At 40.2% G+C, this 15,326-nt stretch overlaps 1 protein-coding gene across 1 annotated transcript; it reads left to right on the forward strand.

Annotated features, from left to right (window-relative positions):
* The first annotated feature begins 2,336 nt into the window (after positions 1 to 2,336).
* MASTL (microtubule associated serine/threonine kinase like) lies at positions 2,337 to 13,558 on the forward strand. Its single transcript, XM_053467335.1, has 12 exons — positions 2,337 to 2,543; positions 4,535 to 4,672; positions 4,882 to 5,021; positions 5,567 to 5,655; positions 5,774 to 5,880; positions 6,530 to 6,674; positions 7,401 to 7,573; positions 7,682 to 8,884; positions 9,540 to 9,666; positions 12,292 to 12,405; positions 12,483 to 12,584; positions 13,333 to 13,558. Exons 1-12 carry the CDS (start codon positions 2,364 to 2,366, stop codon positions 13,488 to 13,490), a joined length of 2,676 nt encoding a protein of 891 aa, XP_053323310.1. The 5' UTR covers positions 2,337 to 2,363; the 3' UTR covers positions 13,491 to 13,558.
* Positions 13,559 to 15,326: the final 1,768 nt, after the last annotated feature.

A 15,326-nucleotide genomic window follows, 5' to 3' on the forward strand; every position in this document is an offset into this window, starting at 1 on the left:
TAAACATTTCGCTGACAGAGGTCAGCCTCGTCAGATGAAGCAGCAGCTGAGAAATAGAGTCTTAAACTTTGTGTGGACTAGAATGATAGCGCGTAACAAACACTCCATCAAGTGTGACATTATTAGCGGATCTGGATGAATGAGATGTTGCGTCGCTCTGCAGAATCACTAATATTATTCCTGCATTGTATCCGGCATGCTGTGTATCTCTGTGGAAAGCGAGCAGTGAGTGGGGACTAATTTGGGGTCTAATTTCATTAAAATGTAAGTTTTACTGGGTGATGTTTGCCTTGCTGCTTTTTGCTGAACTATAAGGGAAGTCGCGTATAGCGAATGATGCCTGTGATATAAGGAAAGTGACAGTTTCTGGTGAAAATGTGATTTCTGCTATGAGGACTGCTGGCTTGTAATGTTTACCCCATATATATATATATATAAATTTAAGATAATTTCAGAATTAAAGAGAAGCAGTAGAACACGGTGGAGACATTAGACATTAATACACATGCACTTTTTTATGATCTATCGTAGATAATGACACATTGTCCTAGTAGTTTGCATCCGTGTAATAAATCCCCGCTTTGTTCCGTCCCTGTTAACCAATAAAGCCTACAAAAGACAAGGTCAGCGTCTTCACAAATGTTTGGTTTTTATCTTAGTCTTTATAAAGCTTGGCCAAGATAAAGGTTTGCAAACTTCACACTAATAAAGCTGGATATTCTTCACCAAACTGTGAGTGTCTGTAATATTTACTTAACCCCGGTATCTGAATAGCACTGATAAACGCTGAATCCACAAAAATCCTTCACTCTCAGATAAACTAAATGACTCTTTAGGGTTTATTCACTAAAGTGGGAGCTAGAAGGTGAGTTGGAATTTTATCTCATTTAGATCACTTTGCATTATGAAGAGCCGTCCATAGTGAGCTTCTCCTTCTCACTTCTCCAACTATGCATTATACAGGGCCAGCTAAGACCTGGCAGGAGATTTCAAAAATGTATTGTGAAGTCAGTAAAACTGCAACTCGCCTGCAAAACTTGACACACTTCAACATTTACATGATACACATGATACATTTTACGTGTGACCCAGAGATCTGTCACACTAGTTACATGCAGTTTGCTGCATTAGGGCATCCGGGTAGCTCCTTTAAAAATGCATCCAGCAGGGCAGCAACACTATCAAAAGATTCTTGGAATAGACCTGCATGACCAGGTAAAAGGAATATCTGATAGTCCTACAGTACTGTTCAAAGGTTTTGGGTCACGTATAAATCCCCTTGTTTTTGTCCTTTAAAATAAGAAATGGATCAGAGATACAGCACAGACGGGGTTAATGTTGTAAATGACTATTGTAGCTGAAAACAGCTGATTTTTAATGGAATATCTTCATAGGCGTACCGAGACCCTTTATCACTCCCATCACTCCTGTGTTCCAAAGGCCCTTTATCACTCCCATCACTCCTGTGTTACAACGGCATGTTGTGTTTGCAAATCCAAGTTTAAAAGGCTAACTGATCGCTAGAAAACTCTTTTGTAATTGTGTTACAGCTAGAAATGACCTTGATTTTTGAATGGTAGCGAGTGTGTATATATAAATATATTTATATATACATAGCTTGTTTGAGCAGGGCCCTCCTCACCTGTTGTCTCTGTAAGTCAATTTGTTATGTTACATACTACTTATGTCCTGTCTACAGCGCTACAGGATTTGATGGTGCTATATAAAACAATGAATAATATATATCTATTAAATATTATATACCATCCCCCGAAAGCTCCTCTTTCAACGATGAAAATGGATCACAAATAGTATGTTTCAAATGCTTTCATTCACTACCTATGGTTGGCCACTAGATTGTAATATTATTGTAATAATATATAGTAATTAATATAATTGGACCTATTTTACATGCGATAATAAGAGATGGGTAACTGCAGACTAAGAAACTCCACGGCAGAATTTACAGTATAAAGGCGACCCTTGTATGCTTTCCACGTGCAACCTAAACCAAACATGATGTCATTGTCAAATGATTGCTAATGCTAAACCGAGCAACCAGGGAGATTTCCCTTAATAAAAATGGCGACGCTTCCCAATGGCTCAGCCTATAGGAGTCAATAAAATGAAATGCCCAGCCTCCTTTACTGACAAGCAGAGGTAGCTGCAGCTCATTGGCTGAACGGATTCGCTTGTTTACTGAATACCTTGAGTTCCATTCGTGGTCCGGCGCATCATTGCGTCATTGCCCTCTCCAGCCTGAGCATAGGATTGGTCAGGACCTGCAATGACTCTAACTGGAGGCGTGGCTTGTGTTTAAACCGTACTGGCGCGGGGCTTCGGACAGGAGAGTCGCTTGCATAATGGGGGTGAAGGAGAAGGCACAGACCGGGGACACGTCTGGCTGCGGGGAGAAGAAGCTCAACGTCCCTCAGCCCCCTTCTATCGAAGACTTCACCATAGTGAAGCCCATTAGCCGGGGCGCGTTCGGTAAAGTCTATCTGGCCCGCCGGAAAAACAATGAAAAGCTCTTTGCTGTCAAGGTGAGCTGACGGGGTCATTGCTGCGCATTAAACCTGTCTCAAGAGACACGTTCTATAGACACGCACAGAACTATCGGGACAGTGTAGTAAACTTGCAACAGCACGAATAGTTCACCTGTTGCTATGGTGATTGCGCTGTAATATAACTAGATATTGCGCTATATAATGTATAGTAGATCCCTTCTTGACTCTACATGGAAGTCACTATCTGCCCATAGAAGTGGATCCATGTATCTTCTCATCATGTTCCTGGATGTCCATGTTTGGGTCACATGGTACCTCCTGGGGGCTCCTTATTCCCCATTAACCCTTTGCATATTGCTGGAGATGTCTACATAACACAGCCTGATATTTGTGATGGTTCTCTGGCATTCATAGAGTTTCATAAACTACTGGCTGTGTTGAACTACACTAAAGAGAAATAAATGTTATTTTGGTATTGACCGCTGGACCTTTGTTTCCTTGTAAATATATATGGAGGAAAGAAGAGAGATGTGATGGAATCATTTAAATACATAAAGGGGTTAAACAAAGAACAGGAGGGAAGATTATTTAAAAAAGGTGAAATGTTCGGATAAGAGGCCATCGTCTCTGACTATAGGGTCAGAGGTTTAGATGTAATGTAAGGAAGGTTTATTGGATGATGAGCACCTACCCGTTTTACTTTACTGAGAGAGCAGTAGATAAGAGGAATAGTCTCCCAGCATACATGTTAATACCGAGAGGGAATTTAAACATACATGGGATCACATAAAGCTTTCCTGTATCTAAGACAAGACTGAGGACTGATTATGGGTTTATCAGAATAAATGGGCAGACTAGAAGGGCCGAAAGGGCCAGAGAGCCCTAGTACTTTTATTTGGTTCCTACAGAATTTGACAGCCTACATGGTCACAGATTTTCCTTAATGTCCACATCATGTCCGGACATGTCTTTCTAAGGGAGATCTGTCTCTTCTCCCAGGTCTTACGCTCTAAAATGCCCTACGCTGTAAATAAACCTGTTCAACCCCTAACAGAGCAACATAAGTAATAAATACTAGCCTTGTTTATACCGCAGGGAAGGCTGCAATAAAGTATTTTTTTGCCTAACATAGGGTTTTTAGACTTAATTTACTGAGCAGGCTGTTACCACCGCTATGACCACACTGTTACTGATTTATGTAAGATTTCTGTATCGAGATTAACATGCTTTGTAGCAAAACGATTTCTGATACATTTGTTTTAAAATCAGAGCTGCTCCTGGATCATTATTTCCCGATGCTTCCTATTAAATGGTGCTTATTGGGATATTTCAGGCTGTTTTAGAGAGATCCTTCACTAGCATGTTGTATACGGACTTCTCTCACGTATGACGATGTGATTCACAAAAAACCCTGATAGGTTTATTTAGCGGCATGGTAGACACAAAGGGATAAAGCGACTACAAAAGGGGCTTTTATGATAAATCCCTGATGCTTTAGCTCGTAAATCCCGTCCCGTTTGAGGTATTGTACTATAGAGACAGACCATTGTTTGAGTGGATGAGCCACCCCTGTGATTGTTCCATTGTGTCTAATATGAGGATGTTGTATGTTGAGTATTAACCTGGGTGCGGTAGGCATTATTATCGCTGTATGTTATCCTACTCCAGTGGGTGAATGAAATAAAGGAGGGGGGGGGATGCGGCAGAAACATTTTAATACATAAAGGGATTTAACAAAGTACAGCAGGAAAGTTCATTTCATTGGAGGGTGAAGGTTTCAATAAGAGATCATAATTTATAACTAGAGGATCAGAGGCTTACGTGTAATGTATGGGAGAGGCATACAGCTATCCTGACTCTAAGATGAGACCAAGGACTGAGTGTTTAGGTCAGGAGATATGGGTAGTCCCGTCAGTGACTTATAAACGCTACGCATGCTCTTGATTCATCTGCAGTACCGCGGTAAGGACGATGGCTCGTGTATAAATGCACCGCTTTTAACCCGTGTGTTCCTGTTCATCATTCAGGTTGTCAAGAAGGCAGACATGATTAATAAGAACATGATGCAGCAGGTCCAGGCAGAGAGGGACGCCTTGGCTTTGAGCAAAAGCCCCTTCATCGTTCATTTATACTATTCTCTTCAGTCAGCCAACAACATATACCTGGTGAGTACAAACTGGGCGATGACCCACCTTACACGCCAGTAACACGCACATTGCGGTCTGCGTATTGAGTCCTGTGTGTTTATGCAGCTTGTACTGTATGTCCCACTGAATTGCACTCATAAGGGACTATACAGTTTAATTATCGTTATCAGCCACATGGTAGGGTTAGGAGAAAGGAAAAGTGGTAATAAGTAAGGATTTCCTTTCAGGTCATGGAGTACCTCATCGGTGGGGATGTAAAATCTTTGCTCCATATCTACGGCTACTTTGATGAAGAAATGGCAGTTAAATATATCTCAGAAGTCGCGTTGGCGCTCGATTACCTGCACAGACACGGTATCATTCACAGGCAAGTAGTCTTTATCCTCGGTTACTTTACCCTATTACCTGGGTACTGCAAACGCTCAAAACTAATGAACAAAGATGCCTTGCGTTACTCCTTGGCTGAAATGGAAAAATACATGTTATAGGGCACAAACTGTATACATTTTATATATTAATTGGCCTCCAGCATGGAGAACACTTACGCAAAATTTAAACACATATTCAACAGACCTCAGTAAGCATTATGAAGGCCAACTCCATTGAGCTTCTTCTGCTCAATGAAGGTCTAGGCTTGCCCTACATAAGGTGTACATCTAAGATTTTTTTGAAGGCACCTCAATGAATTATACATTCTGCAGGGCCAGCTTAGTCCTTCTAGCAGGGTTGGTCCATCATGATCTATAATGACGTCTGTATGTTGGAACTTCAACTCTCCTGCAAACTTCTCTTTTAGTAAGTAAACCCCTAAAGTGTCGGTTTTATTTAACTTTAACAGAATGTGCCTGGACCTAGGCTGGTACAGTTTAGAATATATTGTTTTTTATTCTAATATATGTCTTTCCTGCATAGGGACCTGAAGCCCGACAACATGCTAATCTCAAACGAGGGCCACATAAAATTAACAGACTTTGGCCTCTCTAAAGTTACTCTGAAGCGAGGTGAGTGCCAGGCTGACCTTTGTTACCCCAACTCATATTCACATAAACTTCAACTTAGCAAATATTATTTTATTGACCTCTTTCCTGCGATTAATAGGACTTTTTTTTATATATATAGAGATTAATATGATGGATATTTTAACAACACCATCCATGGCAAAGCCCAAGCGAGATTATTTCCGAACTCCTGGACAAGTGCTGTCATTAATAAGCTCGTTGGGATTTGTAAGTATTTCTTCTTCGATACTAACCTTAATAGTAATAACGCACCTTAATACAGAGCGAGTAGCTAAATGGTAAGAACACTTGAGCAGGATCTCTAGGTCCCTGAGAGAACGCTAATTACATCTTCAGCCAGTATTGAAAGCTCTTTAACAGGCGAAATCCATGATTTAGAAGTGCCAAAGCAGCCGATAATAGTCAAATACGACGAGTGTATGCGTCAGGTCGGTCTCGCGGTCGTCCTCCGTCAGAGTGCTGATGACATGGAGGGCTATGGTGTTTCTGCACCTTCATCAGGGCAGCAAAACAATTCTAAAATCACTTAGACCAGTGCATTAACCAGTTTTACCAAGAATTTGGTACACTGAAAATGACAAAAAAGTACATATAAAGTGCTACTATTAATCTAAAAAAACACTTATTAGTTAACCCATTTATGTACTGTATAGAGAAATAGGTATGACTGCTCTCTCAACCAACCCCATCGGAAGGGGTACATTTGCCCACAAATGTCTCATTTCAAGGTAACATCTTCTGGGTCTATGGCCCATACTACAAGGTTTTTTTTTAATACTTTTCTGACCTTTTGTAATACAGCTTCAGAAGTTAAATTATTTGAATCAGAATATAATATTATGCTTTTATTTAATAGAACACACCGGTGCGAAGTAAAATGCAGACATCACTTTCATCTTTGACTCCAGCATCTGTAGACAGAAGCCAAGGAAATTTTTCAACTCCTATTTTAGCAAGAAAAAAAGAAAGCTCGGCGAAAGGCAGCAAACTCGTTATAAATTGTGAGTATCATTGATCCAGCCTAGCTGGAAGAGATTATATTGTTCCCCCCGCTTGAGACTCCTCCTGATTTTCCATAATGTTAAGTCACTGTTTTTAACTCTGCTTCCAAAATGATCATATCTGTATATTCTCTGGGATCATAAGCTTGGTGTTAATGTATGATAGATATCTATCTATCCATCTATGTACAAGTCTATGTATAATATATATTTACATAGACTTGTGCATTTGGATTTGTACAAATTGCGAATTTACAGTTGTCTATTCGTACAAAGCCACAAAAACAAAGCCAGGCCCTCCCATGAAGAAGAAAACAAAGCAAAAAGCTCTGAATTTCCATTCAAAATCTGTGGGCCCTTTTCACTCTCACATTCTCGTTCACACTATCTCTCATGCTCTCTACATTTTTCCCTACCTTTGACATCTTCATCCTCATCTCCGCGGAGGTAAGATGATGCAAACTTTCGCCAAAATGCAGACGCTTCTGGTGACGTCCTCTCCCCGCGCCACCATCTTGCCTTAAAGTGTACTTCTGCCAAAATTGCAGTGCCTCTAGTGAGGTCCTCTCCCCCTGATTGGAGAGTCGAGGAGAGGGCATCCCCAGGAGCGCCACCATTTTGGCAGAAGTTTGTGCAAGGCAGTTTCAATTAAAGAATCTGCTTGCGGTACAAGCTGTGACGGTAACAATGTTCCTTCCAGAACTAATGGTTCTCCATTGCTTTTAGGTCCAGAGGTCAACATGTCCAGCCCCAGCATGCCAGTAAAATGTCTGACTCCCAACCTGCTTAAATGTAGGGGCCGGTTTGGCACATCTAGCACTAGCAGTCAATCCCACATCGGTATATCGAGTATAGAGTCAGATTGCTGCAGCAGTCCCAGATGGGAAAATGGTCTTCAGGTTAGTCTACTTGTCAGGCGTTGTCTCCACAAAGACCTCTTTCCAGCTATTAACCATTGTGTGTTACGTCTGACTCGGCTCTGAACACCCATGTTTTTATATTGTCAGGACCCAGATGGACCTCCTTATTTGAACTACAGTCGCTTGAAGAATAGTTTGTCTGATAAATCAAGGAGCAAAGGACAAATCGGCACAGTCGTTCAGAGCATTAAACTAAATGAACTGGAGTGTGCTATTTCACCCATCATTAATCGAAGAGGTGCCAGGAAGGTGAATGTCCAAGATGAGCCTGTTCTAGGGGATACCCCTCTCGCTTTCAGTGCAAAAGCTTTTAGCAGGAAATGTCTTTATGAAAATAATGCTGAAGACAATAAGGAGAACATGAGTAAAAACGACATGAAAAGACTTGAAAAACTACCCAGCTCTCCAGAATCTCCCCCTTGGCTGACCAGTTCTTCTTTAGAAACCATGGCATATAATGATGAGAAAAACCTGGAAAAAAGTGGAGTTAAAAGGGGCTATGAGTTGGTTGAGAAGAGCCCTGGACAAGATATTCTAAAGGAGAAGAAGTGTACTTCAGAATACCAACGTGCTTTTAAAATATCGAATGTAGGGGTCAATTTCAGCACCGGTTTAACCATGGAGATCGAGTCACTCTTACTTTCTGATAACAGACGCTCTGTTCAAGAATACCCCGGCGATGATAATACAGAGAAGGGATATGTTCCTCCTCCCTTGACTCCGGAGAAGTCGAATACAGAAAAACCTGTAGCAAAAAATTTGTTGTGTGAGTTAGAAGGAAAGGATAGCCCAAACTCTGAATCAGAAGACGCTGAAAATCCAAGACCTTGTTTCAGTGGAGAGTCTGATCTTTCTTCCAATGTATCTGGGAGTGAAAATCAGCTGGAAAAGGAGGTCTCCGATGTTGACAAAAGCATGAAAGAACTATCCTTTGAGGAGTCGCAAAATGAAGACCGTAAGGAATCCACCCCTGAGGATAACGGTGTAGGCTCTGTAGTTGAGAAGACCGATAAGATCAAGCACCACAAACTGGCAAGAGAGGAGTTGAATAATACTTCGTGTGATATGTGGGCATCTCCTGCTCCAGCCAGAGCACTGACCAACCCTAAAAGGAAGCCCGTGGTGGCTTTTCGAAGCTACAATAGCACCGTGAATGTATCGAATTTCTCGGAACCCTCCAGAATCAGTATCGGTTCCATGGATAAAATCCATTTTTCTATGGCGTGCACAGGTTCTTATCCATTGGCTGTTACACCAGCTCAGAAAGACCGGAATTACAGAAATTCCCAGGTACAACTGCTTTATTGCCCTAAATGTGTATATCAGATTGCTACTAGACAACACCCCCACCCTACTTATGTTATCTCATGGATATATATGGATATATATGTGTGTACCCAGCCACTGCTGTGGCTACCTACAAAGCCGGCTAGCATCTTGTCCAACCGTTTAAATGAATGCTCTTTTGCCTTCCAGCGTAAACACAGACACATTTAATTACCGTGGCTGCTCGTTATCAATGTGTCTTTTCAATGCGAAGGCTGGTAGACTTTGCTAATCGTATCGCAGGTCCTTTTAGGGCAGTAGAATCGTGACTCAACAGAAAAATGATCGCGGTCAGTAATAGGCTTTCCAGAAAAACAAAATGCGTTTCTGTTGCACTTCAGTGTCACGGGAAGACCGGAAACCGCACAAGAAAAGGATCCACAAAGTGTATGAAACACGGCAACATCCTTTATGAAAATGTGTATTAATTAATAACATTTGAAGCCATTTAGACAGATAGGCATTCTCCGTATAAATGTTTTATTGCCTTAGACTGATATACTGTCCGCCTTGAATTGTATCATTGTTGGGGTCCTTGCTGTATGAATATTTAAGGAATCTTTCCATATTCAGCATAATCCTTTTTTTTTATTTTTTATTTTTTTTTGTCCTTGCAAAGGGACTTGCGGAGACGCCTTACAGAACACCAAAGAGTGTGAGAAGGGGAGCGCCGCAGCATGAAAATGAGAAAATTCTCGGGACTCCAGACTACCTGGCACCAGAGCTGCTTCTGGGCAAGTTTCACGGTGAGTTACGGGTGGATGGATGCTCTGTGCTACTGATGCACATATAGCTTATGTTTCTTGCCCCCCCCGCCCCCAAAGAAAGACCATTTTTATGCAGCCTTTTATTTACTTCATGAATTGTTTGCTTTTAATTGTTGGTAAAAAATAGATCATAAAATCAGACCTAAAAAGGAAATTAATAGTGGTTTTATAATCTGTAGTAAAATGTAATTCTGTGCAGCAGAATATAATCTAGGAAATCCAATTTGTTTTAATGTTGTGATTGTCTTCGAGGAATATGTAGTTTTTACACGATTCTTGAACAGAATATAACCATAAAAGCTTAACCGACAACATGAGCTCAGACTAATTTAGTTAAGATAGTAATCTTTTAAAATTACTGCTTTTGGGGACATCTGTGCAAATAATGTTGATCTTCTTGTTCCAGCAGTAACACTGTATGGGCGCATGTTTCATGTCTCGCTGACACTAAACTAATTACTAATAGAAGCAGTCCTCGTTATACATTGACTGTGCCTGCCGCAGTTCACAATGGCTCAATGTCTCCGTTTTAGATATGACCTCGAGTCATGCTGTATTGCATCATATTCCATTCTCGTCCTTATGCCCTGTTGACCAGTAAAAGACTGGACTTGTTTCTAGGCGAGTACACACACAATCCCTGGCCTGTCCGTGGTCCGGGGGGGCTTGGAAATTTGAGCAACACTGTGTATTTTATGGAGCTTTTTAGAAGAACGGGTATGGCATCTTTGCTTAGGAACATAATTCTCTTTTCCTGGGCCTTACCCAGAATAAGTGCAAGAGCCATCTAATAAGAAGCAATATTGTCTGGGAATTAATGAACATTTTTTTTAATGAATTTTTATAAATATCTTTCCTGGGGAAAAATGGGCATTTTAAGATGTGTTTTATAAAGGAATAAAGTTCTTTAACCGTTTTGTTTTATATACAGGGCTGCTGCCATGTGGTGAGTCCATGATTACCGCTTGGGCATTGGGCTGCTGCTTTCCATACAGTCAAACTTTGGTCCACTAGATCTACCCAGTTTTATCAGCATGCGTGACTTATATTCCACCAGGTGCTGATAACGCTGTTAGTTAATAGCATCTGATAAACATCATACTGAAAAGATTTACCTAGATATCTTATCTTTCTGGACCGTCGCTGTCATGTTACTGAGGGGTTTTAGGTTTAACCCCCTACATACATGGCCCGCTGGTGTATAACCTTGCCATGTGTTAAGAAGGTCCAACCCTAGAAGAACTGTGTATAATGCATAGTTAAATCAATGAGAAGATGTTAAATCTCCTGTGTTACCTATGCCTTGTGCATCAAGTCTCTGAAGTTTTATTTTAAAAGCCATCTCGATTATTGAAATATACATTATCCAGGTCAGCCCATTTAGTGGTTGGACCTTCTTAATTCATGACAATTTCAGTTCTTTGCAAGTCCTCCTGACAGCCTCAGATTTAGTTAATAAATAAACTCTTCTTAAAGACAGGAAGAAGAATATTGTAAGCTTTCCAATTCTGTAAAGTTGTGTGAATTGTATCGGTTTGGGTGATTTTAAACACATGCTTTGTTGGTTCTCCCAAGGATATTTACCTTGCATTTCGGGTCACCATTTGGTAAAAGTACCATTTAGTTTTGTTTTTTTGGGGGGTGGGGAGAGACCCTTTTTTTTTTATTTTTTTTTTTTATTTATTTTTTTTTAAACAGTTGAATATATACTTTTCACTTTGACTGTACTGAAGGCTTGGGGTTGTGGCTTCCAGTCTTTAAACTGGAATATTAAACATATCAAAAAACTTTCCCTTTTAAGTGATACCATGATTTATGTATTTTTTTGTTTGATGCATTTTTATAGTTTTTACCGAAGTTTTACAAAACTTTTCATCCATGCGTTTCTTAGCCAATTGTTAAGTAAATGCACGAGAAAAGGTTACCCTACATAGTGGTGTTTGCACACAAAAAAAGTTACCTTTTTCAATGTTTTGAAATAACATCTTAGTGGAGGTTTTCTTTATAGCGTTATATATGTCTATTTTAGTTGGGAGATGCATGTCAACGCAAAGCTGCAGCCTTTGCTCTAATATCTGTCGGGGTTCTGGTGGCTGACGCGGGATGTTTAAGCTGGATGGTGCGCTTAGCTTGAATTGGGGGGCCACGCTGAAATGTGAAATAATCTATGTATGTGGTTAATGTCCATATAACCAAACACATATGGTGGTTCCTTGTTTTTACTCTGAAATGGTCAAATGGTAAATAAGTCTTCCAAAGATATTTTATGGGGGGGGGGGGGTCTTTTTTAACTAAGGTTTGAACTACTTATAGCTGTGTACACATGATCCTTTCCCTAGTGTCTGTGAATGTGCTCCAGTAAGTATATATTTTTGTTTGATTAAATGGGGTCATGTGCAGAAGAGGACCTTGTCACCCGCACGTTTGTGGATGATGGCACCAATATAGTTGTATAGCTCTTCTTGCACCGTATAATTATTGTTCCAGGTATTTACCATGCAGGAGGCGAATACATATTTTTCATTCTATTTTAACATACCCTCCTTCCTATTTAGAACGATGTAATATTACTGGGTTGTCCCTGATCCTTGATATCTTGTTCAGATCACGCTGTGGACTGGTGGGCGCTCGGCGTTTGCTTGTTCGAGTTCTTAACGGGCATTCCCCCTTTTAACGATGAAACACCGGCCCAAGTGTTCCAGAACATTCTAAATAGAGGTACGTCCAATATGAATAATTAAGAGACAAATGCGTAACAACTGTGTTTGTGTGCTAAATCTGTCTGTCTCCTGCAGACATCCCCTGGCCAGAAGAAGAAGAAACCCTATCTGCAAATGCCCAAGGGGCTATAGATATTCTCCTGACCATAGATAACACAAAGAGAGCTGGGTTTAAAGGTACGTTATTGTGTAAGCCAGCTGTATAGAAAAGTACATCCAAGCTTTACTGAACTGCTTGGCTTTATTCCAAAATACTTTGAGATTTCCATGTAAAATATAAATATGTTCATCATAAAATATTGAGACCCCTGGTCTTTACTAGAGTATTTTTGCCATGTAGACACAAAAGGGTGGTAGGGTCTTTGCTACAAACATGTTCTTCTTCAGAGACTGGCTGTTTGTGTCAAGATTTGACTTAAAATCCTCACCTATAGCTTCCCCCTACTTTACATCTCCTTGCGTACCTCCAACTACACACTTACACGGTCGGTCCTCTGATTTCTTCTTACCCCCTCCACTGGCATATCCAACTTACCCCTCGTCTCCAGTCCTTCGAAAGACCCATTACTCCAGGGAAACATACCAGTTGATGGATTAACTCGCTTACCCCTGCCTTACCTTTCTAGCCTCTCTCCTGCTTTTACTCTGTACCCACGTCCAACAATATTATTGTTTAATTAGTGTTTTCGAGATACACATATAAATGTGGTGGGAAATACCAGTAATACCTCCAACTCCTAGCTTGTCTGAGCACAGCCTTTATGAATAGTAAATCATACATTAAAAAATTATCTGAGATTTGACTTTGCCTTCCCTGCCTGGTGGTGCATTAAGCCTCATCGTGATAAACGGTCGCTGTACATTTTGTTTCCACACTCCGGTAAGGTTGTGCTACAGTGTAACTCGAGTCTTTGTTTCTGTGTAGATCTGAGAATTCACCCGCTCTTCCACGACATCGAATGGGACACCTTACAGAACCAAGTTATGCCATTCATACCACAGCCCGATGATGAAACCGACACGGCTTACTTTGAAGCCAGGAATAACGCGCAGCATCTCAAAGTGTCCGGCTTCACCCTTTAGGACCCGCCGCTTTATTGCACGTTGTACTTTTTAGAGACCATAAGATACTTTGATTCTTTACATTTTTTTACATAATGTGGCCCTTCAGATTTTAGTTGTATATTTTTTTTTCTCCATCAAAAAACGTTTCTGAATTGAACGAAAAATGTAAATATTTCCTGTTTTATAAGGAGACCTCCTGTTTGCACCTTAAACTATTAATATTCTGAATTTAACTTTAAAATAAAGTAATATAATGTTTGATATCCCAGACTAGTTGTGGGTACGCACCTTGTGGTGTTTAAGAAATGAATTTGTCTTGTTTTGTATTTATGCTCATGATGCACTCTGTTTATAGCAGGTTATCCTAGTGGGTTTTTCACACTTGTGAATTTTTTTTTTTTTTTAATAGTATAGATCTGGATCTTTTTTTGCTCGTTCCTTTTTCTCACATATAGTAGTGATTTTTAGAAAAAATTTTTTTTTGATTAAGCTACCCCCCACCCGGGCTCTCTGATTCTTCTGTGAGATCCTGTAGAGGCCCTTTAGTAGATAGGCTTGCATGCCAACATCGGATAGTCACCAAATGACTGATACAAAAGCTCTTGGGCCAAGATCATTGCGGAAGTAACACTTACTGAAATGTAATGAACGCCCTCGCTTGACGCGTAACTGAGGGTTAAGAGAAAAATCTTCCCCAGTTCTTGCTTAATGTACTCTCTCACTCAAATTTGTTTAATATGTGCCAAGAATGTGGGCTCTGACTCCAGCCAAGTTGCGTTTTGTCTACAAACTGTGTTCACAGAATAAATGAATGTCAAAACTATTGTCAGTTTGGTTGTAAGGCGCCCAGCACGGTCGTACATATAAGATTTCTGTTCAATTTGTATGCAAATATTCTTTTGATTTATAATGTAGATAAAACATACCTGATGTACAAGACATGAAGTGTAACTTAAAGGAGCGGTTCTATGGGGAGAGGATTTCTTTCAGCATAATAGTGCTGTATGCAGTAATGAAGGTGAGGATAGATTCGACCTTTTTATTTATTTTTTTGATCCAATAAATTATCTGCAGACCTGGAGGCTGCCGTTGTCAGTCCTGAGATATTTTGGGTGACTTTCCCAGCTCAAACACCACACTTAGCTGAATATTTGTTTTATAAAAGAAGGGCTTTCCTTAGATACCGTTATTTTGATTATATAATGTATATAATTTGAAAAACCTTTTACTCCTCTACAAAAGTAGCAATGCTATTTTAAAAGGGTGTAGACTACCCCTATATTCTAAACTTTTTTTGTGTAGTGGGAGTGGCTCAAGGTGTTTGGGCACCTACTTTTAACTGTGAGGGTGCTGAATTGATGGGGGGGGATAAGCACATTTCCTTTGGCGCTCACTCACAGTTCGAACCTCCGTCTGACTTTTTTGGCATTTCCTTTTTACCTGTAGCCGTGTTCAGTTCGCTAAACCTTGTTTAAAATTAAAAATTCTGAGCAACGCAATTTGTCAATGTATTTAAAACTTACTCTGGAAAATTTGCTTTTTTTCTGCTCACCATCTGCCAAAATGGTATCCAAGCTACTGTAAACAGCAGTGTCGCCTTCCCGTCTATTATCTTCAGCGAATCGGTTGGGCAAAGTATTAGAGGCACAACTTCAGGTTTAAAGAAGGTGTTGTATATTTCCTCTACCAAACATCCATTACGAATAAAATTCTCTGAGATTTCAATAGTCCTTTCTGAAAGCTTTCATCACCAAAAAATTTCCAGTTACCTAGCTTTTAATAGTCAAGATGCAAAAGCCTTTTCTTCTGCATCAGTTCTTGTGTTGGAAGTATCTCCAAGCTTTACTGCATTTC

This window comes from Spea bombifrons, chromosome 5 (assembly GCF_027358695.1).
Source record: "Spea bombifrons isolate aSpeBom1 chromosome 5, aSpeBom1.2.pri, whole genome shotgun sequence".
Taxonomy (NCBI): domain Eukaryota; kingdom Metazoa; phylum Chordata; class Amphibia; order Anura; family Pelobatidae; genus Spea; species Spea bombifrons.